At 37.4% G+C, this 24,646-nt stretch overlaps 1 protein-coding gene across 12 annotated transcripts in view; it reads right to left on the bottom strand.

Moving 5' to 3' along the window:
* The window catches only part of DLG1 (discs large MAGUK scaffold protein 1), a 371,668-nt gene that overhangs the window by 262,571 nt on the left and 84,451 nt on the right, over positions 1 to 24,646 (bottom strand). For 11 of the 12 annotated variants that reach the window (XM_026650152.2, XM_026650157.2, XM_026650147.2 and 8 more), the window contains exon 4: positions 6,300 to 6,452. The exons of the other annotated variant lie outside the window; for it this stretch is intronic. In XM_026650152.2, coding sequence (XP_026505937.1) covers positions 6,300 to 6,452 — 153 coding nt within the window. The remainder of the gene's footprint in view (positions 1 to 6,299; positions 6,453 to 24,646) is intronic. 12 annotated transcript variants of the gene reach the window in all.

The raw sequence follows: 24,646 nt of genomic DNA, 5'->3' as shown, positions 1-24,646 counted from the left end.
TTTTGAACTCCGTAACTTTTGAACTACCAGGTCAAGTGGTAATACACAGAGGTTCTCTGAAGAATTCTTTTAGTTATTACAACCGGGACTCATTCTCAGCATATTTATCTGTCTTTTTAAAGGATGAATTGTGGCTACACACCAAACAATGTAACAGATAAACACAGGAATTAATATTAGAAGTATGTGCAAATTATGACAAAACATTTCCTAAAATGTTATGGGGCACTAGATTTAGTAACTTTTGTGGTGAATGCTTTCTACTGTTATTTATAGTTATTTTGTTGCTTAGACTGTTTTTATCAAATGTAGGGCTCTATATGAAATATGCAATTGGGGAACTGCAGATTTAAAAATATCCAAGTTTTACTCTAAGGCTAATGAGTCAATGATGTTCCCAAAATACAGAGGAGCAAAGATTTTTATAGACTTTTAAAACTTTTTATGAAGGCAAAGTTACAATAAAGCGTTAACATACAATATTGTACTTTACTTATTCAGGATCAGATTAATATTCAGAGAACCTGGCTAAAGATTCTGGCTGTTGCCTGGGGAGCTGTTCTCCAACTCCAAGTAAAGAGTAACCAAATTTTTAAATACCTATCCTCTTTTTGGCACTTCTCTTGTGTATATATTTGATGTGAAACCTTTTCCATTACAAAGACAGTTCATATTTTACTAAACAACAATTCCATAGGAAGAGAAGTCACATCTTTCCAATAATATACAATATAAAGTCTCGCTTCTAACAAAAAAATTATTTTGTCATTCTGTTTAAAATATAGATCCTTTATTGGAGCATTAAGTATGCAGGTCAGGGGATCTCTAGGAAACTGGCATTTTGTCATAAAATGAATCTCTAATAATTTCCTTCCAAAACAGTCTAATGCATGGATTCAACCACCATATGTGCAAGAATGTTGCCCTTCCCCCACAACCCGTCCAACAGAACAAAGAAATTGATCTGGATAAATGGGTCTCTATATGGAAAAGGAGATATACAGTAATTTATAAAGTATCAGAGGGGTAGCCGTGTTAGTCTGAATCTGTAAAAAGCAACAGAGGGTCCTGTGGCACCTTTAAGATTAACAGAAGTATTGGGAGCATAAGCTTTCGTGGGTAAGAACCTCACTTCTTCAGATGCAAGACTTGTGAGGTTCTTACCCACGAAAGCTTATGCTCCCAATACTTCTGTTAGTCTTAAAGGTGCCACAGGACCCTCTGTTAGTAATTTATAAAAAATTTCTTTATCAGCTACACAAATTGAAGATGTATATCCCCTCTCCCATATAGAGATCCATTTATCCAGATCAATTTCTTTGTCAAATTCCCTCCCCCATCTTTTCATCTGGATTAATTTCTTAACACCTTTTTCAAACAAAATTGTATTTCTCTTAGAAATTAAACCTTTGTTCCAACTTACACCTGAGTCAACTCCTCAAATGTGGTTGAAGGTCTAGATAGAGCCATCTTGTATCCAGAGGCCACAATAAATGTTTGACTTGTAAATACTGAAAATGCGTGATTTTTGTACTACTTACATTATTACATATCTCTTGGTATGAGTTCAGCTCAGGACATAGAAGGAGCTGTCCAAACTGAGTAAACTCAGCTCTTACCCACAACTAAGTCACTTTGATATTTCCTAGGGATAAATTCCTAATTAATGAAAGTAGTTAGGAGAGAGGGCTTCAGCGACAGCAATTTAAAACATCTGTCCAAAGCTACTAAGGTGGTATGGGTGAATGGGTGACTTTTTATTGTTGGTGACCTACATTTCTTTTTAATCCGTTTATTCTATATTTTTTAACAAGTCTTCTGGATCCTGCAAATATACAAGGCATTGCCAGCATCCATAGCTATTTTGTGTTCTAATCTAGAAGGTAATTTGATGCCCTTTACCAAGGGGTTGTTTGTCACATTTATTGCAGATGGCTCCATTGTCAAAGTAAACAACAGGGGGAATAAGGGCCAACCCTGTCTTGAACCAGTAGACAATTTAAAAGGAGGGGATTGATCACTATTAATCAAATCAGATGCTTGACGATGAATACACAGAGTCAATATGCACATAGAAAACTGACTTCCAAAACCAAACTTTACCAAAAACTGTCTGAAATACTCCTAATCCCAGTTGAAGGCTTTCTCAGCATCCAAAGAAAGCAGCTGGAATTAACATTACAGAGCAAAATCAAAGTTCTTCTGATATTATCAGACAGATGCCTGCCTGCCCTGCCAGCAAGGAACCCAGACAGGTGAACACATCTGGGCAAGTTGAAACTCGGGTGTTTGCTAGCACCTTATAGTTCTGTATGATGCACAGTTGGTAAGGGCTTATCCTTCTTTAGGAATTACCACCAATTTTACTTCTTTCCATGAATCTGGAATCTCATTCCCCTGCAATATGCCATTAAGCAATTCAGTTAAAATAGGGACCAACACTTGGATTAGAGCTCTATAATATTCTCCAGAAAGTCCATTGGGAACTGAAGATTTATTGGATTTTAAATTCTTAATTACAATTTCACCTTTCTCTGCAGCAATTTGCCTATCAAGAGCTGCCACATCATCCTCAGAATTGACACAGTTTCAAACTACTCCAATATCCATTTATAGGTAGGGCTCTCGATTAATCGCAGTTAACTCAAGTGATTAACTCCAAAAAATTAACCACAATTTAAAAAATTAATCGCGATTAATCGCACTGTTTAAACAATAGAATACTAATTGAAATTTATTAAATAATTTGGGTTTTTTCTACATTTTCAAATATATTGATTTCTATTACAACACAGAATACAAAGTGTACAGTGCTCACTTTATATTTTTTTTTTATTACAAATATTTGCACTATAAAAAACAAAAGAAATAATATTTTTCAATTCTCCTAATACAAGTCCTGTAGTGCTCTCTCTTTATAATGAAAGTTAAACTTACAAATGCAGAATTAATGTAAAGTCATTGTCTGTATGAAATTTTAGTTTGTACTGACTTTGCTAGTACTTTTTTTGTAGTCTGTTGTAAAACTAGGCAAATATCTAGATGAGTTGATGTACCCCCTGGAAGATATCTGTATACCCCGAGGGGTACACGTACCCTTAGTTAGGAATCACTGGGGTAGGGTAAGAAATTTATCTTTCAAGAACTCTTTAATTAAAATATATTTTCCCTCTGTGTAGGAGTTGTTCTTAAGCTACCATCTTGTTTGTTGGCTTCTAGACTTTTTTTTTTTATTTTATTAATGTGGTACACACAAAACTGGATACATAATACATTACTGTTTGAGAATTACATGTCTAATTCCCTGCACATTGCATTGCAAGCATAGTCCTATGTGTCTGAATCTATAAACATGAGTGAAATGCCATTAGCTCTGAAGAATGAAAGGGAGGCTGTACGCCCTGGGAATGCACTCTAGTTTCCTTCAAAAAGGACAATAATATAGCCTTAAGGATTAAGTTGTATGCCTCCTGTTTCAGGAAATGCACAGAAAGGTTTGACTTACACAATAGTTCGGGGTCATGACAATCAAGAGATTAAGTTTCAATACTATCACCTCTATCAAAAATTTCTAGGCTCAGAAAAGTAATAGATTTAGAGACTGTGATGCCAGATAGGACCATTAGATCATCTACTTGAACTTCCTGTTATCTAAAGATTGTTTCTTTGAAGCCTATAATTCAGAGGTAGTCAATTATTTTTTGTCAAGGTCCAAATTTCTTGGTCAAAGTATACTCAAGGTCCAGACTCCAGAGAAATGTATTTCACACTGTAATAACAATAATAAGTAAATAAAAAGATTTTGTAGTCCATTCAAAAGCGTGTGGCAGTCCGGATTTGGCCCATGGTCTGCCTATTGGCTATAATGTTTGCTAAGCAACGGAAACTACAACCATGGTTGGGAACTCTTTCTGTTCAGAATATCACCAGGTTTAATTATCACTGGGATTCATGGTCTGTTACCATCCAATTTTTAAATTCTCAACTATTTTTTACTTTACAAATGACATGCCTTGCTGTCACCAAGGTGTATCTATACCATGCCAACAGCACTAGACTGTTTTGATATCAGAGGTAACTCAACCTGTCTTCACCCTTACACTCTACTTCCAGTTTGGTTGCGAGAATTTCACTGGTTTTATGAGGGAGACTTTACAGATGGTGCATTACTTGGCCCATCCGCCACAACTGTGGGACAGCACAGGCTTTTTTAAACTAATTATTGTTATTTGTATCATCATAACACCTTGGAGCCCCAGCCATGGACTAGGACCCCATTCTGCTAGGTGTTGTACAAATACAGACCATAAAGGCAGCTCCTGCCTCAAACAGATTACATAACATGAGACAACAGATGGATACAGACCAACTAATCGGGGAATACAAGAAAACGAGACAACATTGACCAGCATGATAGGCAGTGGTCTAAGAACACCAACTGCCTAGCCACTGTCAAATATTTTGTAGTCTTCAGGACAAAGCAGAGTTTTACAGAGGGTTTTCAAGGAGGATACTAAGTTTGTTCTGCAGATATTTACAGGGAGCTCCTCTCAAGTGTGAGGGGCAGCATGGGAGAAAGCATGAAGGTGCTTGTTTGAAAACTTAACATGCAGGTGGGGAGGGATAGCTCAGTGGTTTGAGCATTGGCCTGCTAAACCCAGGGTTGTAAATTCAATCCTTGAGGGGGCCATTTAAGGATCTGGAGCAAAAATCTGTCTGGGGATTGGTCCTGCTTTGAGCAGGGGGTTGGACTAGATGACCCCCTGAGGTCCCTTCCAACCCTGACATTCTATGATTCTATGATGGATGCTGACATCAGGTTGATCACAGGCCGGAGAATATCACAGTAATCCCCGTATGGAGTCCAATAACTTGTGTTTGACAGCAGTATATCTTCTAGAAAGACAGACAATCTTGATTTGAAGACTTCAAGATGGAGAATCCACCACTTCCTGCAGTAGTTTGTTTCAATAGTTTATCAAACTCACTGAAAAATTTGTGCACTATTTCTAACTTGAATTTGTCTAGATTTAATTTCCAGCCATTGGTTCTTTTAACATCTTTCTCTGTTAAGTTAAATAGCTGTTTAGCACATGGTATTTTCTCCCCCCTAAAATAAATTATTCACTGTAATGAAGTCACTTAATCTCCTTTTTGATAATCTAAACAAACTGAGCAACTTAAATCTCTCAAAGTATTTTTTCCAGCCCTTGAATCATTTTTATGCCCCTTCCCTGCACCAGTTTTGCAACTTCCTTTTAAAAATGTGGACACCTGAACCACACATAGTATTCCAATACTGGTCTCACCAATGCCATATAAAAAGGTAAAATCACCTCCTTACTCATACTGACTACTCCCTGTTCATACCAAAGGATTGCATAATAGTCCTTTTTGCCACAGCACGACGATGGCAGCTCATTTTCAGTTTTCTGTCCATTATGACCTCTAAATCTTTTTCGAGTCACTAGTTTCCGTGCTAGTCCCCCATTCTGTAGGTACAGCCTGCATTCACTGTTCCTACATACACCTCTACCACGATATAACGCGACCCGATATAACACGAATTCGGCTATAACACGGTAAAGCAGTGCTCCAGGGCGGGTGGGGCTGCGCACTCCGGTGGATCAAAGCAAGTTCAATATAAAGCCATTTCACCTATAATGCGGTAAGATTTTTTTGGCTCCCGAGGACAGCGTTATATCGAGGTAGAGGTGTATACAACTTTGCATTTGGCTGTTATAAAATGCCCTTTTGTTTGAAAGGGCCCTGCTTACCAAGTGATCCAGATCATTCTGTGCTTCTGTGCTACTGCCCTCTCCTCAGCATTATTAACCAGGCTACCAATCTTTGCACAATCCACAAATTTTATGACCAATGATTTTATATTTATTTGCACAACACTGATAAAAACATTGAACAGCATCAGGCCTAGAACTGATTCCTAGGGAAACTCACTAGAAACACTCCCATTCAGTGATGATTTTCCAATGACAACTGCTTTTTGAGATCTGTCAGTTAGCCAGTTCTTGATCCTATTAACATGTGTTTACTGATATTGTTTTGTTTTTAATAATTTTTTCACTCAGCATGTTATGTTACTAAGTCGAACACTTTACAAAAGTCTAAGTATATTATTTCAACATAGTTACCTTTATCAGCTAAATCTGTAATCTCTTTTAAAAAAATCAGGTTTGTCAAACAAGACCTATTTTCCAAAATACCATAAGTTTGTTAAAGCAATAATTCATTGTCTCAAACACCTATTAAAAATAGTTTACATTAAAAAAAATCCCTACCTTCACTGGTGAAATGTGAGAGTGGGAAACAAATCCATGTATATTTTCAATCTGTGATAGGTTCTTCTCTGATACATGAACCAACTCTGGACCAGTCACCTCATTGGTGCTATGCTCTTGTGGAGGTGTATCTTCATCCTGACACCGATATTTCTGTAGAATATACAAAAATTTCCATTTTAAATATTCACCCCATATAGATGATTACACATAGTAAAGAATTCTTAGGAAAATTACTGGGGTAGATAAGAGTAGGCGTGCTCTGGTGCCAATTCCACTATTCAGAGATCAAAGTACATTAAATTTAAAGGAATACTATCAACTTAAACATTATGTCTAAATGTTTTATCTACTACTGTTACAAGCAACCTCTAAAATTCCTGTAACCAAAGATCAGTTTGTTTTCTTTGTGTATTTGACAGCAATATGCATATAAGTAGGTTTCGCTATCTGCCTGGCATAGTCAGTTTCCCCTTTATTTGTGAAATCTTTCATACAGCAAAAAAGCAATGAAAAATATTTTTAATGTAGGAAAATTATCATAACACAAAAATCAGCAGGGGATTCAGAAATTGGGATAGTAACAAACTACTTTTAATTCTGGTTTTAGAAGTCAGTAGATTTCAAATTCATGGTGTCCATTTAATGTTAAACATTTTTAGATTAAAACATACTGGAAGAATAACTATTCTAGCCTTCATCTTCTTGAAATACATTTTTCCATGAAGATTACAAACTTTAGCCTTCCCAGCGGAGAAACAAATTCATACATACACTGCAAAAAATATTCTAGGCCCTCAATAATATTTACAAACCAAAGCAAACACAATATCTTGTTGCCATAATCCTTGTCCTCCCTTCCTCCCAGGTTTTAATCATTTATTTTAGATGATAAACTTTTCAGGTCATGAAATCTGCCTTTCAATTACCCACTTACACCATAGACATTTATGATACTAAATAATATTGGTAAATTGTATCTCCCAGACTTTTTCTAAGTCAGCAACAAATAGATATACTTTTGTTTACAAATCTTTCAGGCAAATGAAGCACTAAGGAAAGCTGAACAAATAAATCCTATGTAGTCACAGACTGGTACAGCACTAGTGCAAGCTTCTTTAGTGCCCTACTGAAATATCTCAGCACTGCCATGGAATGACAACAACTCAGCTGCCCATTTTAGCCTTGGCTTCTCTGCCAAAGCTCCTAATAAGGATGACTATTAACCCATTAGAAAATGGACAAACCACCAATTCATTTCCCACAAAGCCGCTAAATGGTAACAACTTTCTCACTACTTACCTGGCCAAGATGCTAACCAGTGGCTTAAAAATATAAAAAAGTTATTTCCAGTTTCCTGATCTGTAAGTCCCCGAAAAGCCTACTTTTCACTGTGCTTCTGAGTTTCTTTTGTCACAGAAAATGTCATTTTCCTAATTTTCTAGTCTTGTTAATGCTATTGCTGCATAAAAAAATAGTATTGCCTTTTTTAACTTTATTACAAAAGGTAATAATGCTATTATATGCATTTATTCTTTTCATCCAAAACTCTAAAATGTGGCGGCTTCTCTAGCCTCTTTCCAGAAACATTAAACATTACTCCCAAACTCAAAATTTTACTTACTTCCAGTCCATTTCCAAATCCAGCAGAGATCTCTCTCAGATAAACCACTAGGGATTTTCCCTGATTTCAGCCACCAGTGTCCAACCACTGGTGCAGCTGCAACTATACAAACCCCTACTGTAAGATAACTCTTCTATATACATGTTAGTTTCTAAGGTGCCACAAGGACTCCTCGTTGTTTCTTCTATATTAGAGATTTGCACAAGTGTGATTAACCCAGTGACTGATCACCAATGACTAGAATCCCCACAGCAGATATGGCTGGGGGGGGGGGGGGGGGAGATAATCTAAGCACTTCCCCACCATCATCTGTTTATCATTTAGCCAATTGCCTATGCTCTTTAACCAGCCCATCCATTCATTTGCCAGATGATAACATATCTTGAAGCAGTAACTAAGTACATTTGTCTAATATGACTTAGTCGTGTGTCCATAAGAAGCACTTCAAACAAATCATCTTTTTGAGTTTGCCAAACTTAACATTCTTACAACAGTGTATGTGTGTATCTGTTTTACCCGATTACAATGAAAGCTTAGTAAGGACTAATGTTTCTTCTGTCCACCATGTAAAACTAATGTGAAAAATTAAACTAATTTCCTTATAAGCAAAATAAGCATTAAAAATTGTTAAAATTAAATTGTTAAGATTAAAAATCTACTATAAACAAAGTCCATTTCCAATTAAAACGTGACTAAACGCTTTTCAAATAAATTGTAAGTGTCCAAATAATAGATATTCTAGTTTCTTAAAAATCTACAATACTGGTATTAGGATTATATTTTTGAAAAGCCATTACACATGGTAATCCAATTGAAGCTAAAAACTTGAGAGTACCTGAAAATAATATGCAGTCAGACAATAGTTATCTGAAAACATTGTTTCAGACTACCACAGAGAGAGGAAATAAAAACCTCACACCATAAGAAAATAAGAACGGCCATACTGGGTCAGACCAAAGGTCCATCAAGCCCAGTATCCTGTCCTCTGACAGTGGCCAATGGCAGGTGCCCCAAAGGGAATGAACAGACAGGTTATCATCAAGTGATCCATGCCCTGTCACCCAATCCCAGCTTCTGGCAAACAGAGGCTAGGGACACCATTCCTGCCCATCCTGGCTAATAGCCATTGATAGCCCTATCTTCCATGAATCTATCTAGCTCCCTTTTGAACCCTGTTATAGTATTGGCCTTCACAACACCCTCTGTCAAGGAGTTCCAGAGGTTGACAGTGCGTTGCGTGAAAAAATACTTTCTTGTGTTTGTTTTAAACCTGCTTCCTATTAATTTCATTTGGTGGCCCCTTGTTCTTCTATTATGAGAAGGAGTAAATAACACTTCCTTATTTACTTTCTCTATACCACTCATGATTTTATAGACCTCCATCGTATCCCCCCTTAGTCGCCTCTTTTCCAAGCAGAAAAGTCCCATTCTTATTAATCTCTCCTCATACGGAAGCCATTCTATACCCCAAATTTCGCCACCTCACTGTTTACCCCTTTCTCCAGATCATTTATGAATATATTGAATAGGACTGGTCCCAGTGCAGACCTCTGGGAGACACCACTATTTATCTCTCTCCATTATGGAAACTGACCATTTATTCCTACCCTTGGTTTCCTATCTTTTAACCAGTTAACAATCCATGAGAGGACCTTCCCTCTTATTCCCTGACAGTTTACATTGCTTAGAAGCCTTTGGTGAGGGACCTTGTCAAAGGCTTTCCGAAAAACTAAGTACACTATATCCACTGGATCCCCCTTGTCCACAGGCTTGTTGACCCCCTCAAAGAATTTTAGCAAATTGGTGAGGCATGATTTCCCTTTACAAAAACCATGTTGACAATTCCCCAACAAATTATGCTCATCTGTGTCTCTGACAATTCTGTTCTTTACTATAGTTTCAACCAATTTGCCTGGTACTGAAGTCAGGCTTACTGGCCTGTAATTGCCAGGATCACCTCTGGAGCCCTTTTTTAAAAAAAAAATTGGCATTGCATTAGCTGTCCTCCAGTTATTTGGTACAGAAGCTGATTTAAATGATGGGTTACAGACTTCAGTCAGTAGTTCTGCAATTTCACATTTGAGTTCCTTCAGAACTCTTGGGTGAATACCATCTGATCCTCTTGACTTACTGCTGTTTAATTTATCAATATGTTCCAAAACCTCCCCTAATGACACCTCAATCTGAGATAGTTCCTCAGATTTGTCACTTAAAAAGAATGGCTCAGGTGTTGAAATCTTCCTCACACACTCAGCCATGAAGACCAAAGCAAAGAATTAATTTAGTTTCTCCACAATGGCCTTATTGTCCTTGAGTGCTCCTTTGGCATCTCGATAGTCCAGGATTATAGGTACAGGTATATCCTATATGAAAACTAACTTCCTATCTCAGTGCATTAGAGATGTAAAATGTAGTTCCTAATTCAATACTAATACGTTTTGAAACTCCTACTCACTTTCAGTATTTATTATTTTTGTAAAAGTACTCTTAGGGATATAAATAAGCCCCATTTTTAAAATATTGCAAATCACAATTGAGACGGTAACTTACTAATGTTACATTTATAGCACTTTTCATCCTGAAAGATCCCAAATCATTCCTTCTCTTGTGCACACATATAAACTAATCACTTGTTCTCCACTGCCATAAAGCCACCTCTGGAGTGGGAGGGCAGAAGTTAAACAGACAACTACTGTGTGTGGACTTGACCAGAATCAACAACAATTATGTAACTTCTGATGAGAATGGATTTCAAGTATTAGTACAGGTGCAATAGGACAGCCAACTCCAGTGAACTTTGGAATCAAAGGAAAACGATTATGCTCAAAATCACATATTCTGAGATGTCACCGTCGGACCACACAATGGTTTTTATATATTAGGGCTGTCAAGCGATTAAAAAAATTAATCACGATTAATCGTGCTGTTAAACAATAATAGAATAACATTTATTTAAATATTTTTGGATGTTTTCTACATTTTCAAATATATTGATTTCTATTACAACACAGAATACAAAGTGTACAGTGCTCACTTTATATTTATTTTTGATTACAAATATTTGCACTATAAAAAAAGAAATTATATTAATTCTCCTAATGCAAGTACTGTAGTGCTATCTCTTTACCATGAAAGTTAAACTTACAAATTTAGAACTGTGTACAAAAAAATGCATTCAAAAATAAAACAATGTATAACTTTAGAGGCTACAAGTCCACTGAGTCCTACACTTCAGTTAATCGCTCAGACAAACAAGTTTGGTTACAATTTGCAGGAGACAATGCTGCTCGCTTCTTGTTTACAATGTCACCTGAAAATGAGAACAAGCGTTCGGATGGCACTGTTGCAGCTGGTATCGCAAGACATTTACATGCCAGATGTGCTAAAGATTCATATGTCCCTTCAACCACCATTCCAGAGGACATGCGTCCATGCTGATGACGGGTTCTGCTAGATAACGATCCAAAGCAGAACAGACTGACGTATGTTCGTTTTCATCGTCTGAGTCAGATGCCACCAGCAGAAGGTTGATTTTCTTTTTTGGTGGTTCGGGTTCTGTAGTTTCCTCATCTGAGTGTTGCTCTTATAAGACTTCTAAAAACATCTCATCCCTCTCAAATTTTGGACAGCACTTAAGATTCTTAAACCTTGGGTCGAGTGCTGTAGCTATTTTTAGAAATCTCACATTGGGACCTTCTTTGCGTTTTGTCAAATTTGCTGTGAAAGTGTTCTTAAAACAAACATGTGCTGGGTCATCATCCGAGACTGCTATAACATGAAATATATGGCAGAATGCGGGTAAAACAGAACAGAAGACAAAGAATTCTCCCCCAAGGAGCTCAGTCACAAATTTCATTAACACATTTTTTTAACGAGCATCATCAGCATGGAAGCATGTCCTCTGGAATGGTGACCGAAGCATGAATGGGCATACAAATGTTTAGCATATCTGGGACGTAAACACCTTGCAACATCCGCTACAAAAGTGCCATGCGAATGCCTGTTCTCACTTTCAGGTGACACTATAATTAAGAAGCAGGCAGCAGTATCTCCCCTAAATGAAAACAAACTTGTTTATCTTAGCGTTTAGCTGAACAAAAAGTAGGACTGAGTGGACTTGTAGGCTCTAAAGTTTTACATTGTTTTGTTTTGAATGCAGTTACGTAACAAAAATAATCTACATTTGTAAGTTACACTTTCCTGATAAAAGTACTGTAGTGCAACCTTTTTATGAGGTGACTTGAAATATACTATTTTTTTTTAAATCATTTTCACAGTGCAAATATTTGTAATCAAAAATAATAATATAAAGTGAGCACTGTAATTTGTATTCTGTGCTATAATAGAAATCAATATACTTGAAAATGTAGAAAAACATCAAAAAATATTAAATAAATTTCAATTGGTATTCTATTGTATAACAGTGAGATTAATTGCAATTAATTTTTTTTTGAGTTAATCGTATGAGTTAACTGCAATTATATATATAGATTAAGGCTGTTGATTGATTTTATATATACAGATATATAGATATATCGAGAGAGAGAGAGAGACAGACAGAAATAAAAGGTATGGAGAACCAGTTATAAACATAGTAATAATACAAAACTTCACAATTCTTACAAATAGGTTTGCCTGCATCAAACATAATAAAAGATCATGATGACAGAGTCCTCACTGAGGGGGATGATATTAAAAGCATGTGGAGAGATTACTGTGGCTACCTGTATGCCTCTGTATACCAGGGTTACTCATAATTCAGGACAACAGAAAAGAGTGGACACGGAGTAGGAGCCATCAATCCTGCAAGAGTATGTGAGACATGCTATTATATAAATGAAACCACCTGGCATAGATAAAGTATCTGCAGAACTGTTAAAAGCAATTGGTGAATGTGGTACTGATCTTATGCAGAAAATTTGTAATGATATATGGGTGACTAGAATTTGTCCAAAAGACTGGACAAAGGGAATTTTTCTGCCCTTATCAAAGAAGGGAGACCTAATAGAGCAGTAACTATTGTACCATCTCCCTCACATTGCACGCAAGCAAAGTTCTGCTCTACATAATCCAGGATTGCAAAAAACAAAGGATGGAAGCACAACTACCACTACAAAAAGCTGGTTTCAGAAAAAGCCAAGATACATGTAACCGATCACCAACATCCACCACATAATTTAAAAATGCAGAGAGAGTACAAATTGCCTATTAATCATACGCTTCACTGGCTACTCAAAAATGTATGATATCACACAACATGATCATCTTTGGAGGATACTGGCAGACAAGGGGATTCCGAGGCATATCATTGAACTCATCGCAAGTCTCTACCACTGCCAACAGACCATGATGTGAACAGCAGTGTGTGACAGTAAGTAGTTTCCATTAGGCAGGGTGGTGTAAAATAAGGGCGTATTTTATAAGCATCTAACATATACACATAATTTAATATGAGACAACCCTTGGAAGATTTTTCACAAAGAAAAAGGAGCTGCAATGTCCACTAGCAAAAACTTAACAGACCTCAGATATGCTGATGACACAATGCTCTTTTACCACAATCACTGATGCAATGTAACAAATGTTGGAGTATGTAAAAAGAGTTAGTGAGGAATATGAATTATTCCTGAATGTGATGAGAACAAAATGCATGTACATTGACATGACTAAAAAAATGCAAGTGGATATCACGATTAATGGATAAGCTCTACAAGAAATAGACGAATTTAAATATTTGGGATCATATATAGCCAAACAAGGAGGTTGTTCCAAAGAAATCAGAAAACATCTAGGGATGGGTCATTCAGTTATGGCCTCCCTTAAGAAACTGTGGAAAAACTGTGGAATCTCAAAATGTACAAGGAGCAACTGGGAAAAACCTGTTTCCACAGCAATTTCTGTATGTGAATCCTGGGAAGTTAAGGCTGTTGACAAGAAGAAAAGTGAAGCTTTTAAAATATGGTGCTGGTGAAGACTCATGTGCATCTCCTGAACGGAAAAAAGACTAATGCTTATGTTAGAAATAATCAAGGTAGATTTGATTTAAATCAAATTGATTTAAATGATGATTTAAATCACTAGTCAGGAAGACTCAATTTAACCATGGATTTCTACATAAAAATGCATTCTTGTTGGTTGTTATAACCTTAATACATACTCTTCACAACTCAGAGATAGATGTAGGTTTCATTTTTAGAAGGTACACACTATACATTTTTTTAAATGATTTATTTTAAAACTTTTCAGATTAGTTTTACAGCTATATCACAAAATGAATGATTGTTTGGTTATTTCATTTACCAAAGGTAACTGAAGCAGATATTTATGAAGTTATTGGGAGGTGAACTATCTCCAATTCAACAGGTTAATCATTAATATTTGGAGGATTTTCTTGCCATGCTGTATTAGGAGGAGATCACCACCAGACAGACATTTACATTGTTTTATTTAATTTAAACAACAACGTTATGTATTCTGGATTTTTTTCTTCAACAGCAAACAGAGAATATTTTAACAAAACAAGAACCTGCATTTTTGAATTTAGTTAAACATTCATGTTTTTTTTAAATCAGGTTTGTTTTTGTTCAAATTGCTTTTAACTAAAATAGTTAAATGAAATATTTTTTTAAAAAGCAAAAATTAAATCGACTATGTCAGCCAGGTCAACATGAGAAACTTAAAATATTGGCTTCTGCAGCTAATTCAGTCATCTTCACCTTCATTTTCCTGTTTGTTCATAATCTGGAAAAGAAAAACAAGCTTTCCCGCTTTTTCAGGTCCCAAACGATTTCTCAATTTGGAATGAATTAGTCCAAAGGAAGAAAATATTCTTTCTACACCGGCAGAAGAAGCTACTGCTGTTAAAATTAGATTATCACTTCAACAGTCTCTGAATCCAAATGCTTAAGTGACTTCCACCAGTTCACTGGTGTGACTTTCTTTAAAACATCATCAGCAAACATATATTTCTTGAATGGTTCACCCTTAGCTCTGAAGTTTATTATAGCAGGCATTATGGAGGGATGATAGTTGGATGTCCATGTCATAGCCAACTCCTCTTCTTCAGCAATTAAGGTTTGACCCTGGTACCGAGTATTGAGAATATTTGCAAGAAAATGACTGGAGACAGTGCTTGTCCCATTCGTTTTTTTTAATGCTTGTAATTTAACTTTGTCATTGCATATTTCTCTTTTTAAGACCTCACTCACTTCCTTCCAAATTTCAACAGCATCAGCAATGAAACAGCTATTTCCCTGCATTTTGTTCAAGGCTACAGAAACAGGCTTCAGGGTACTCAGCATCTGTTCAACATTTCTCTTAAGCCCAATGTTGAGAACTTTGGCTGTGACAGTGCCATCGATTTCTTCACGATTTTGTTCACAAACTGTCATCAATTAGGCCAGTTCTTGATATAGTGCTCAAAACAGTCCACTACTGAGTTCCATCACACGTCTTGTAAGAGAGTTAGCTTGGTTCCTCCCACTTTTTTCAGAGCAGCTGCTGCAAAGTGGTTGTTACGGAAGTATTTTGCAATTTCAACAACATTAGCCTCTATTTCTGGAACACTAAAGTCTTTGGCTAGGAGGTGCATCAAATGAGCACTGCAACCGTATGTTATTAGCTTGGGACTCTCTTCTAAATAATTTCTTCTCATCTTGGATACATTTGCAGCATTGTCTGTGACCAAGCTGCATACTAGACATTTGAATTTTTTTTCACAGTTTGTTACAGCTTTTAACTACTACTTCTTGTAAGTATTCCGCTGTGTGTGCATTTCCTGATGTATCAATTGTTTCTGTAAGGAAGACATACCTGTCTTCTGTTGTCACACAAGCACATACAACAGGAGCATTGTGGACATTGCTCCACCCTTCGAGACTCAGGTTAACCATTTCATCCTCTAGACCTTTTGCACATTGCTCAATTTCTCTTTCATACACTTTATCCAGCAATTTGCCTGCAACATCTGCTCTGTTGGGTGGACTGCATCCTGGTCTTGATGACTGAACCATGTTAATGAAGCGTGGGTTCTCAATCATACGGAAAGGAGAGTTTGTTGCATAAACAAACCGGGCAATTTTTTCATCAATTAACTCTTTTTGTAATCTGCTGATTCTTATCACAAACTTATCTATGGTTGTTTCTGGATGATGGAGATTTTTTTCCTTTTTGCTACAGGTGATATACTGTGGCTATGTGACATACATGGTGTGACTGAAACACTATCACTGGCAGATAACTCTGAAACTATAAAAAATGATGGTGATCTTGAAGGTGGATACGCTGCAGAATCTTGTATGTTGAGTATGGATTCTCCTAAACAAAATAAGTCAATGCAGTTATTTAACTATTATTACCATACTGCTCATTTAGTATTACTCATTGCATTCACTGACACTCAGTACTAATTTAAAGGTGAAATTGTAAAAGCAAGTTCTGCCTATTTCAGCTATTTATTTTTTATCACAACTACATCTAAAATCATAGTACCATAGAGTAACAACTATATTTTTTGCTCAAACATGAGAATTCAAGAATAGCCCGAAGGAAGACAGGCAGTCCTTAAGAAAGAAGTATGAAATAAAAAAGTTTACCAACCTGAAGATCCTGCATGTTCAGACATATTCCTTTCATCATCTTCAACACAGCTTCCTCCTGAGAAGGAACATTTCTCATGATGTTGTTTCATTCAGGCAACCAGGCCTTGCATTTCTTTGTTGCACCATTTGCATTTTGTACACATGCCTGTCTTACCCACATGTAGAGGAACTTCATTAAAATATTCCCACACTGGGTCTCTTTTATGACCTGCTGCCATTATAGGCTTTCCCTTCTAGTGAGAGAATGGTATGGTAGATCTCAAATCAATGAAGGCTACACTCAGAAAGACCTCAAGACTTCTGGAATATGCTGCTCAAACAGTTTCACTTTGGTTTCTACTGCCTGTCCCTCCCTTCTCACATTTATCTCCAGACTTCTTCTCCTTGTCCAGATCTATTCCATCCCCAACAATCTTCTAATCAATGAACTTTTTTGAAACTTTGCACTTTTAGAAAGAGGTAAGGGATTGACTCTGTGTATACAAATTTGCAGAGGGACAATAGGGTTGAGGTCTGCTATTTCTCACCTCTATATATTATTTATTTAGTTAAAAACATTTTTGCTGTTAACAAGCATTTATCTCTGGAGACACAAATCCACAGTTTGAGAATTGCAAAACTAAGCTTCTCTGATGGTATCTTCTAGACAGAGCACTGAGTCCCATTGGGTAGACTGAAAGATTAACCTAAATAATCCATACAGAAGCTCCTGGAACCCCATAAGATTGGGTCCCTAATCCATGAACTATTGGAACTCATTTACAAAACTTTTCTTAAACAATACATGAATATATTGCTTCATACTATAGAATTATAATTTATAATCCCTATTCCATGATGAGATATCTTTGAGCTATAAGGTATCTTAATTAAATTTATCTTTAAATAGGTTTTTTCCTCGAAAAGTATTTTATCAAAAAAATCCAATTTAAATTTAAAAAATCCAAGTCATTTTTTTAAGTCATTGATTTTTATCCACCCTGGAAATAATATTGGAAAGAAGCAGACCCTGAAGTCAGAGATCAACAGACACAAACTGATGTACTTCGGGCACATTAGGTGTAGAGATGGAAATAATCTTGAAAAAGTTATGGAAGGAATGGTGGAGGATCATCATAGTAAGGGATGACCAGATGACAAGCGAGGAGATGGTTGTATGGCTTGTAGTAGACCACTGGAAGGTCACCTTCTGAGTGCCTGAAGTTGGCGAAGGATTGTGAAGGCTTCTGAAAATTCTACTATGATGTCAATGATATTCAGACATGAATACAAAGATGTACTTAGTACACAATACCGCCCAACAATAAAGAGGGAATTTTGGCCAATTACACCAGGCTCACTTTATTCTCACAAGCACAGCTATGAGATGGTTAATATCTACCCAAAGTAGATGGGTCAAGTGTGTTTTTATTCTGAAATGTAATTCTAAAGGAATCATTATTGTCAAGTTTAGGGAGCAACTGACAGAGAGAGACACAAAGAAGTTATTTTGGGGAAGTTCTATGGCCTGTGTTATATAAGAGGTCAGACCAGATTATCGCAATGGTTCCATCAGGTCTTGGAATCTATGAGGAATGACACACACCATGTGTATATGTTGACTTCATCATACACAGGCCATGCCCATAGATACTGGCCCAGCAGGTATGCAGGCAGGAGTTGAGACCCTCTGCAGCTGGAACGGAGACCTTAGCAGACAAAACCAACATCTGTCTCCATTCACCTTCCCTCCCAAAAAAACATATTGGAGGCAAAAGCCCCATAAGTCAGAGCAGAAGGAGATGGGTGAGGCTGCTGCCCCAATCCAACCCTCTTACAGCTCTCCTGGGTTCAAGACAGCTCTCGGTCACACGGAGCCACCCATCACATCCATCTGTCCAAGATGAGTTCAGCCGCAGCCCAAAGAAGCTACTGCCTCCTCCATTCACACCAAGCTGCTTCTGCCTGGTCTGAAAGCTCAGCTGTCCAGGTATATGCTTTTGAATTCTTACTGTTTATAAGACTCAGTCAGGGAGGGGACAGGACAGAACAAATAAAATGGAAATAGTGATTGTGGGAAGGGAACAAAAGGTAGGTAGCCAAAAGAGACAGTGACCTAGTGAGGGGCACACAAACTCAGAAAACATTCAGGGTTTATAGTTAATCATCATAATTCTCAATTATGGCATGATGTGCAAGAGACCCAGGTGTTCCATATTTTGGGCATCTACCATACACTTTGTGCTTGTCTGTGTCCATATGCTGACAGGTTTGAAGGCTGACAGGTATTTCATAGTCAAGTTAATTCCTTTCCTTCTGATGCATCATATAATAAAAGGTTCTGCAAACTGGATTAGGCCTTCAATGACACCTGTGTCAATCCACTGAACACTAAAGGACAAATTCTTTGCTCGTGTAAATTGGTGCAGCTCATTTGACTTCAATGGACTTGTATCAATTTAAATTAGCAGAGAATTTTGCTCAAACTCAATCACAGATGTCACGGAAGCCATCATTTGGCCCACAGAACCTTTACTGTTTGTAGTGATGATGTATGAGAAGAAAAGAACTCAGCTTGACTCCCAAATCCCAAATTGAGTTCACAGGGCTGGCAGTTAGATTTTTGTTAAGTTTATAAACTGAATACATTTGATAGTAAATCAGTAAGGCAAACACAAAAAGGTATTATGGGGTTTCTACAATACTTGCTCAAAGTATAACTAATATTTTAAAGTTCCTGTACAGGATACATGCACAATAAATTTAATTGCATTCAACTTATCTATTCAGTTTCTCCAACAGCAAAGATCTGGGTCAAACCCATCAGAATTCACACCTTACAGAGAGTATTTCAAACCTGATACATACGTCACTAAGCCCTTCCCCCCAGGGATGAAGAATTTTTTTTTAAATGACAGTTCTTTTAATGCAGGGGTTCTCAAACTGGGGGTCGGGACCCCGAGGGGGTCACAAAGCTATCACATGTGGGGTCGTGAGCGGTCAACCTCCACTCCAAACCCTGCTTTGCCTCCAGCATTTACAATGGTGTTACATATATGAAAACGTGTTTTTAATTTATAAGAGGGGATCACACTCAGAGGCTTGCTATATATATGAAAGGGGTCACCAGTACAAAAGTTTGAGAACCACTGTTTTAATGGGGAACCTCATTAAAACAAAGGACAGCAACAATCTGCACAGATAGCCAAAACCAACTGAAGTGATTAAAACAAATATCCTTAAATTGCAACTCAACATAACCAATTCAACAAAGAATTCAGCTTCTTGATAGACCTACGGAGACAACACTCCAGATGGTTCATCAAGCAGAAAGTGAATTAATTGAAATAACATGTCTCCAGCTACCAGTTGGTCCACTGACAACAGAAAAAAACTGTGATAATTAAAATGCTCTCAAAAATGGAAAGAATGTTACATATGATGTAATCTATATTAAAAGTATACAGTACCCACCAACACACTAATAAATTTTCACTACATAAATGTTGTGGCATCTCAGTATTAGTTCAAGAATAGCAGTGCATCTTCTGTACAAATATAAATATCAAGACAACAAAATCTCTAAAAATTAGGACCAGAGTTCTAAAAATACGGCCTTGGGTTTTTTCCTTTTAACACATTTGCAGCTAATGTTTTCACTCTTGCACTCAACATTATGATTTCCATGTTATCAAATATTTCAAAAGAAAAAATGGTAAACAAAAAAATAAATCAGGCAAACAGGAACACGCACACTGTAAATTTTTAGACAAAATACTAAGCAGAGGAGGTTCTCATTTTTCCTATACACAATCAAAATCGCGTTTTGGCAAGAAAGTCAGAAAGAGTAAGATGAAGATAATAATCAAGCTGTATGCTCATTGATTATTTGCAGAGGTCCGGATCATTGGCAACATGTGGTACAGTGGGGGAGGGAAGGAAGGAATGGTACAATCTGGCTTTTTGCCACTTGTATATGCCCCCTAAATCCCAAATCTTTGGGCTGGTTCATCCCTGGTCCAATGTGCCATTCTAGCAATTGGGGATTGCCAGAAAACAATGAGCCCTTTTTCCATGCTTTCAACACCCCGCCCCACAGAGGGACCTGAGAGGGGATGCACCATAAAACCATATCTGACAGCTCTACAACACCTGAGAATTTCACTCACACCAGGAAAATCCCCAAACAGCCTGTTTCACTGTCATTTCAGCTACTTTGCACCACAGAGACACACAAACCAAATGACTAGAGGGGCAAAGAGCTGAACTAAAATTCCTAAAAGTACCTCTACCCTTAGTTTACATTGTGTAAAAATAAAAATACAGTACAGAGGGGGTCGAAGGCATGATTTTACTGGACTATTTTCACAAATATCAGATTAATTGGCAAGTAGTGAAGGTTACATACTCTACTTTTATACTTCAAAAAATGACATGCTTTGGGTATGACGGTAACAGACACAAAGTGACTGAACATGAGGTTTATCACAGATTAGTTAGTGCCTTACTGGTTATGCCCTGTTTATATTTCTTCTAGTACAGATCCTAAAAAGCAGCAAAAAAGTGACAAAAAAACATGTCCCAAAAGCAGCACTAATTCTTAAACGCTGTCTTTCAGTAGAAAGACTGGGCAACAAAATGGCAGATGAAATTCAGTGTTGATAAATGCAAAGTAATGCACATTGGAAAACATAAACCCAACTATACATATAAAATGATGAGTTCTAAATTAGCTGTTTCCACTCAAGAAAGATTTTGGAGTCACTGTGGATAGTTCTCTGAAAACATCCACTCAATGTGCAGCGGCAGTCAAAAAAGCAAACAGAATTTTGGGAATCATTAAGAAAGTGATAGATATTAAGACAGAAATATCGTATTGCCTCAGTCAGGGCTTTGGAGCTGTGCTCCAGCTCCGCTCCAGCTACGGGCTCCACTCCAAAGCCCTGAATTATAAATCCATGGTACACCCACATCTTGAATACTGTGTGCAGATGTGGTTGCCCCATCTCAAAAAAGATATATTGGAACTAGAAAAGGTTCAGAAAAGGGGGACAAAATGATTAGGGGTATGGAACAGCTTCCATATGAGGAGAGATGAATAGGATTGGGAATTTTCATCTTGGAAAAGAGATGACTAAAGGGGGATATGATAGAGGTCTATAAAATCATGACTAGTGTGGAGAAAGTAAATAAGGAAATGTTATTTACTCTTCCTCCTAACACAAGAACTATGGGTCACCAAATGAAATTAACAGGCAGCAGATTTAAAACAAAGAAAAGGAAGTATTTCTTCACACAATGCAGTCAACCTGTGGTACTCTTTGCCAGAGGATGTTATGAAGGCCTAGACTATAACAGGGTTAAAAAAAGCAGGGCTTTGGAGCTGTGCTCCGGCTCCACTCCAGCTCCAGGCAAAAACCTGTACCTCCACTGCTCCAGAGCTGCTCCGCACTCCAGCTCCGGGCTCTGCTCCAAAGCCCTGCAAAGAAATAGATCAATTCATGGAGGATAGGTCCATCCATGGCTATTAGCCAGGATAGTCACAGAATCGTGTAACTAGCCTCTGTTTGCCAGAAGCTGGGAATGGGCAACAGAGGATGGATCACTTGATGGTTCCCTGTTCTGTTCATTTCCTCTGGGACTGCTGGCACTGGCCACTGTCGGAAGATAGGATACTGGGCTAGATGGAGCTTTGGTCTGACCCAGTATGACCGTTTGTAAGCCTAAGCAGTTGGTCTATACAATTGTGAGTTCATCTGGGGCTGTGGAACAGTGGAAGAACAAATCTTCCCTACCAGCCCAAAGAATAGCAGGAGCGTCAGTCTCAAAACCATGCATGGAGAGAAAGGAATGGCCAGTCCTACCCTTCTCCAAATAAAGGGCATGCCAAAATCCCGTGTGTGTGAACTACTCTAATGTATAATGTCACAAAACTCACTAAACAGAACGTCATTCGAACAGTAACTACCCCAAACTCACAAACCTACAAGAGATTCTCTCTCTCTCTGACATCCCACCCCCACAAACAAAATACTTCAACAAAAGAACAAAAAAAAGAAGAAAAATCTGAGAAATGAGAAGAAGAGAGTATTCTGCTTTAGAAGAAACAGGTTTTCTATATCAGTTGACTGTAATTCCCTAGCACACTGTGCAGAGATGTTTCATAAAAATTATTTTTGAAGTTCTGATTTGTGTCCCCCTTGGCTGTTGAGCTTTTATTTTTTTTTAAATGTTCTGTGTTATAAACAGATATACTAACTAAAAAAAACAAACCCTGAAATTAAACAAATTAGTTTAAACCTAGGTTTTTAGAGATACATCTTGGTGAAGCTACAATGAACTGAACTGATATATAGTAGTTTTAGGAAAAACGATATAGTAAATTATATTCTTTACCATAACCAGAGCAAGTAGATTTGAAGAGTGAACCCTCCCACACAGTTTTTAATTCTCCCATCTATATTTGTAACCTTACTGCAGTGATTTCAAAATGTGTCCTGAAGACTATTGTAATTAGGTTTCGACTGTTTCTCATTCTTCTACTATTCTTTACATAATTTCCTCTAGTTCTTACTATAGTATCAATTAGCAGTCTAAGTTAATTCAGTTACCTTCTAGAAAATCAAGGGAAACAGTCAAAACATAAGAATATATTGCCAGTACAAACAGAATTAAACAATCTATGACTGAATATGTTGCTTACACTAACAATATAAATTCCATTAATATAAATCTCTCTCATTTTTTGGTTACAGATGAAATATTTAAGCAAAGTAACCATTTACACCATGCATTAAACTGTTTAAAGTATAAATTACTCAATTTTCAGAATATCTTTCCTTAAGAGAGTTTTATGTGCACAATCTGTCTCAGTTAATATTAATAGAACCATTTAGTAGTGGGTCATGAAGACAGTGGGAAGGCCCAAACATGCAGTCTTACAAATGTCCACAGCAAACGCAGCAGCTACCAAAACCCAAAAGATGGAAGAAACAGGTCTTAAACTTGAAAAGAGTCAGGAGACTTGTTGCAGTTTCTAAGCCAGACTGAAATATCCTTTAAACCAGCAAAGGAACAGCAAAGCGATGCTTGGAAACCCAAACAAATACATTCTTTCATCTACAAAACAGATTTATGTCTGAGGTAAAACAGGATAGTCTGCCTGACAACAGAGCACACAAAGTTTTGAAAGCACACCTCTCCAGGTAACACTGCATCTATATAGCCTGTTCATCCAAGAATTTAAGGACATGGGTCAGAAAATGGCTTAATTTTAAAACCCAAGTTTACTTTCACCCAGAGTTCTTCCAATGTCTGTAATTTTTGTCAGGGTTTTTTGTCTATATGAGGATAAAACTGGACATAAAAAGTATTCAATTGCTATTTCCTGGAAATTATTTCTCTACAACTCAACCAGCCCAAATATTTTGAGGAATAGGGCAAGAGTTTGCACCCACGGATCTGGGCTCTACCTTTCTGAAGAGTTGATACAACACCTACTTTCTATGTACTGTCACCATCCTCGGAACCAGAAACTGTTCCCAACTTTGGAGTACTAAGTGTATAGCCTAGTTTGAGTTCCCGGCTACTAATACTGGCCTCTCCTTACACCTGCAAGGAATAAATCCCACACCTCTAAGCTGGCATCTACAACAGAACATTTTACTGACCTGCAGACCAACAAAGCCATGCATACTTAGGGTATATTTCACTGTAGTGAAATTAACAAAATCCTTGGTGGTAAGATCATCAATTATTTATGACACTTTATGAAACAAGAGACGGTACTTCCCCTTGAAGAGCTTACAATACCACACAAAATAAACATATACAACAGTTCAAAGGCAAGCACATATAACTGATATGGAGCTCAACATAAGGTTTCACCTCAATAGGTTTGGAGAAGTAGAGAGAAAACTGTAGCACAGGAAGGGCAAGCCTGACCCAAGTATTTTAGGCCTGGTCTACACTAACCCCCCAAGTCGAAGTAAGGTACGCAACTTCAGCTACGTGAATAACATAGCTGAAGTCGACATACCTTAGTTCGAACTTACCGCGGTTCAGACGCGGTCCACACGCGGCAGGCAGGCTCCCCGTCGACTCCATGGTACTCCTCTCGCAGAGCTGGAGTACCGCAGTCGACG

The sequence above is a fragment of the Terrapene carolina genome, unplaced genomic scaffold, assembly GCF_002925995.2.
Source record: "Terrapene carolina triunguis isolate 2854851 unplaced genomic scaffold, T_m_triunguis-2.0 Scaffold88, whole genome shotgun sequence".
Classification (NCBI taxonomy): Eukaryota; Metazoa; Chordata; order Testudines; family Emydidae; genus Terrapene; species Terrapene triunguis.
Note: the sequence above shows the minus strand (reverse complement) of the source record. Positions and strands in the feature narration are given on the sequence as shown.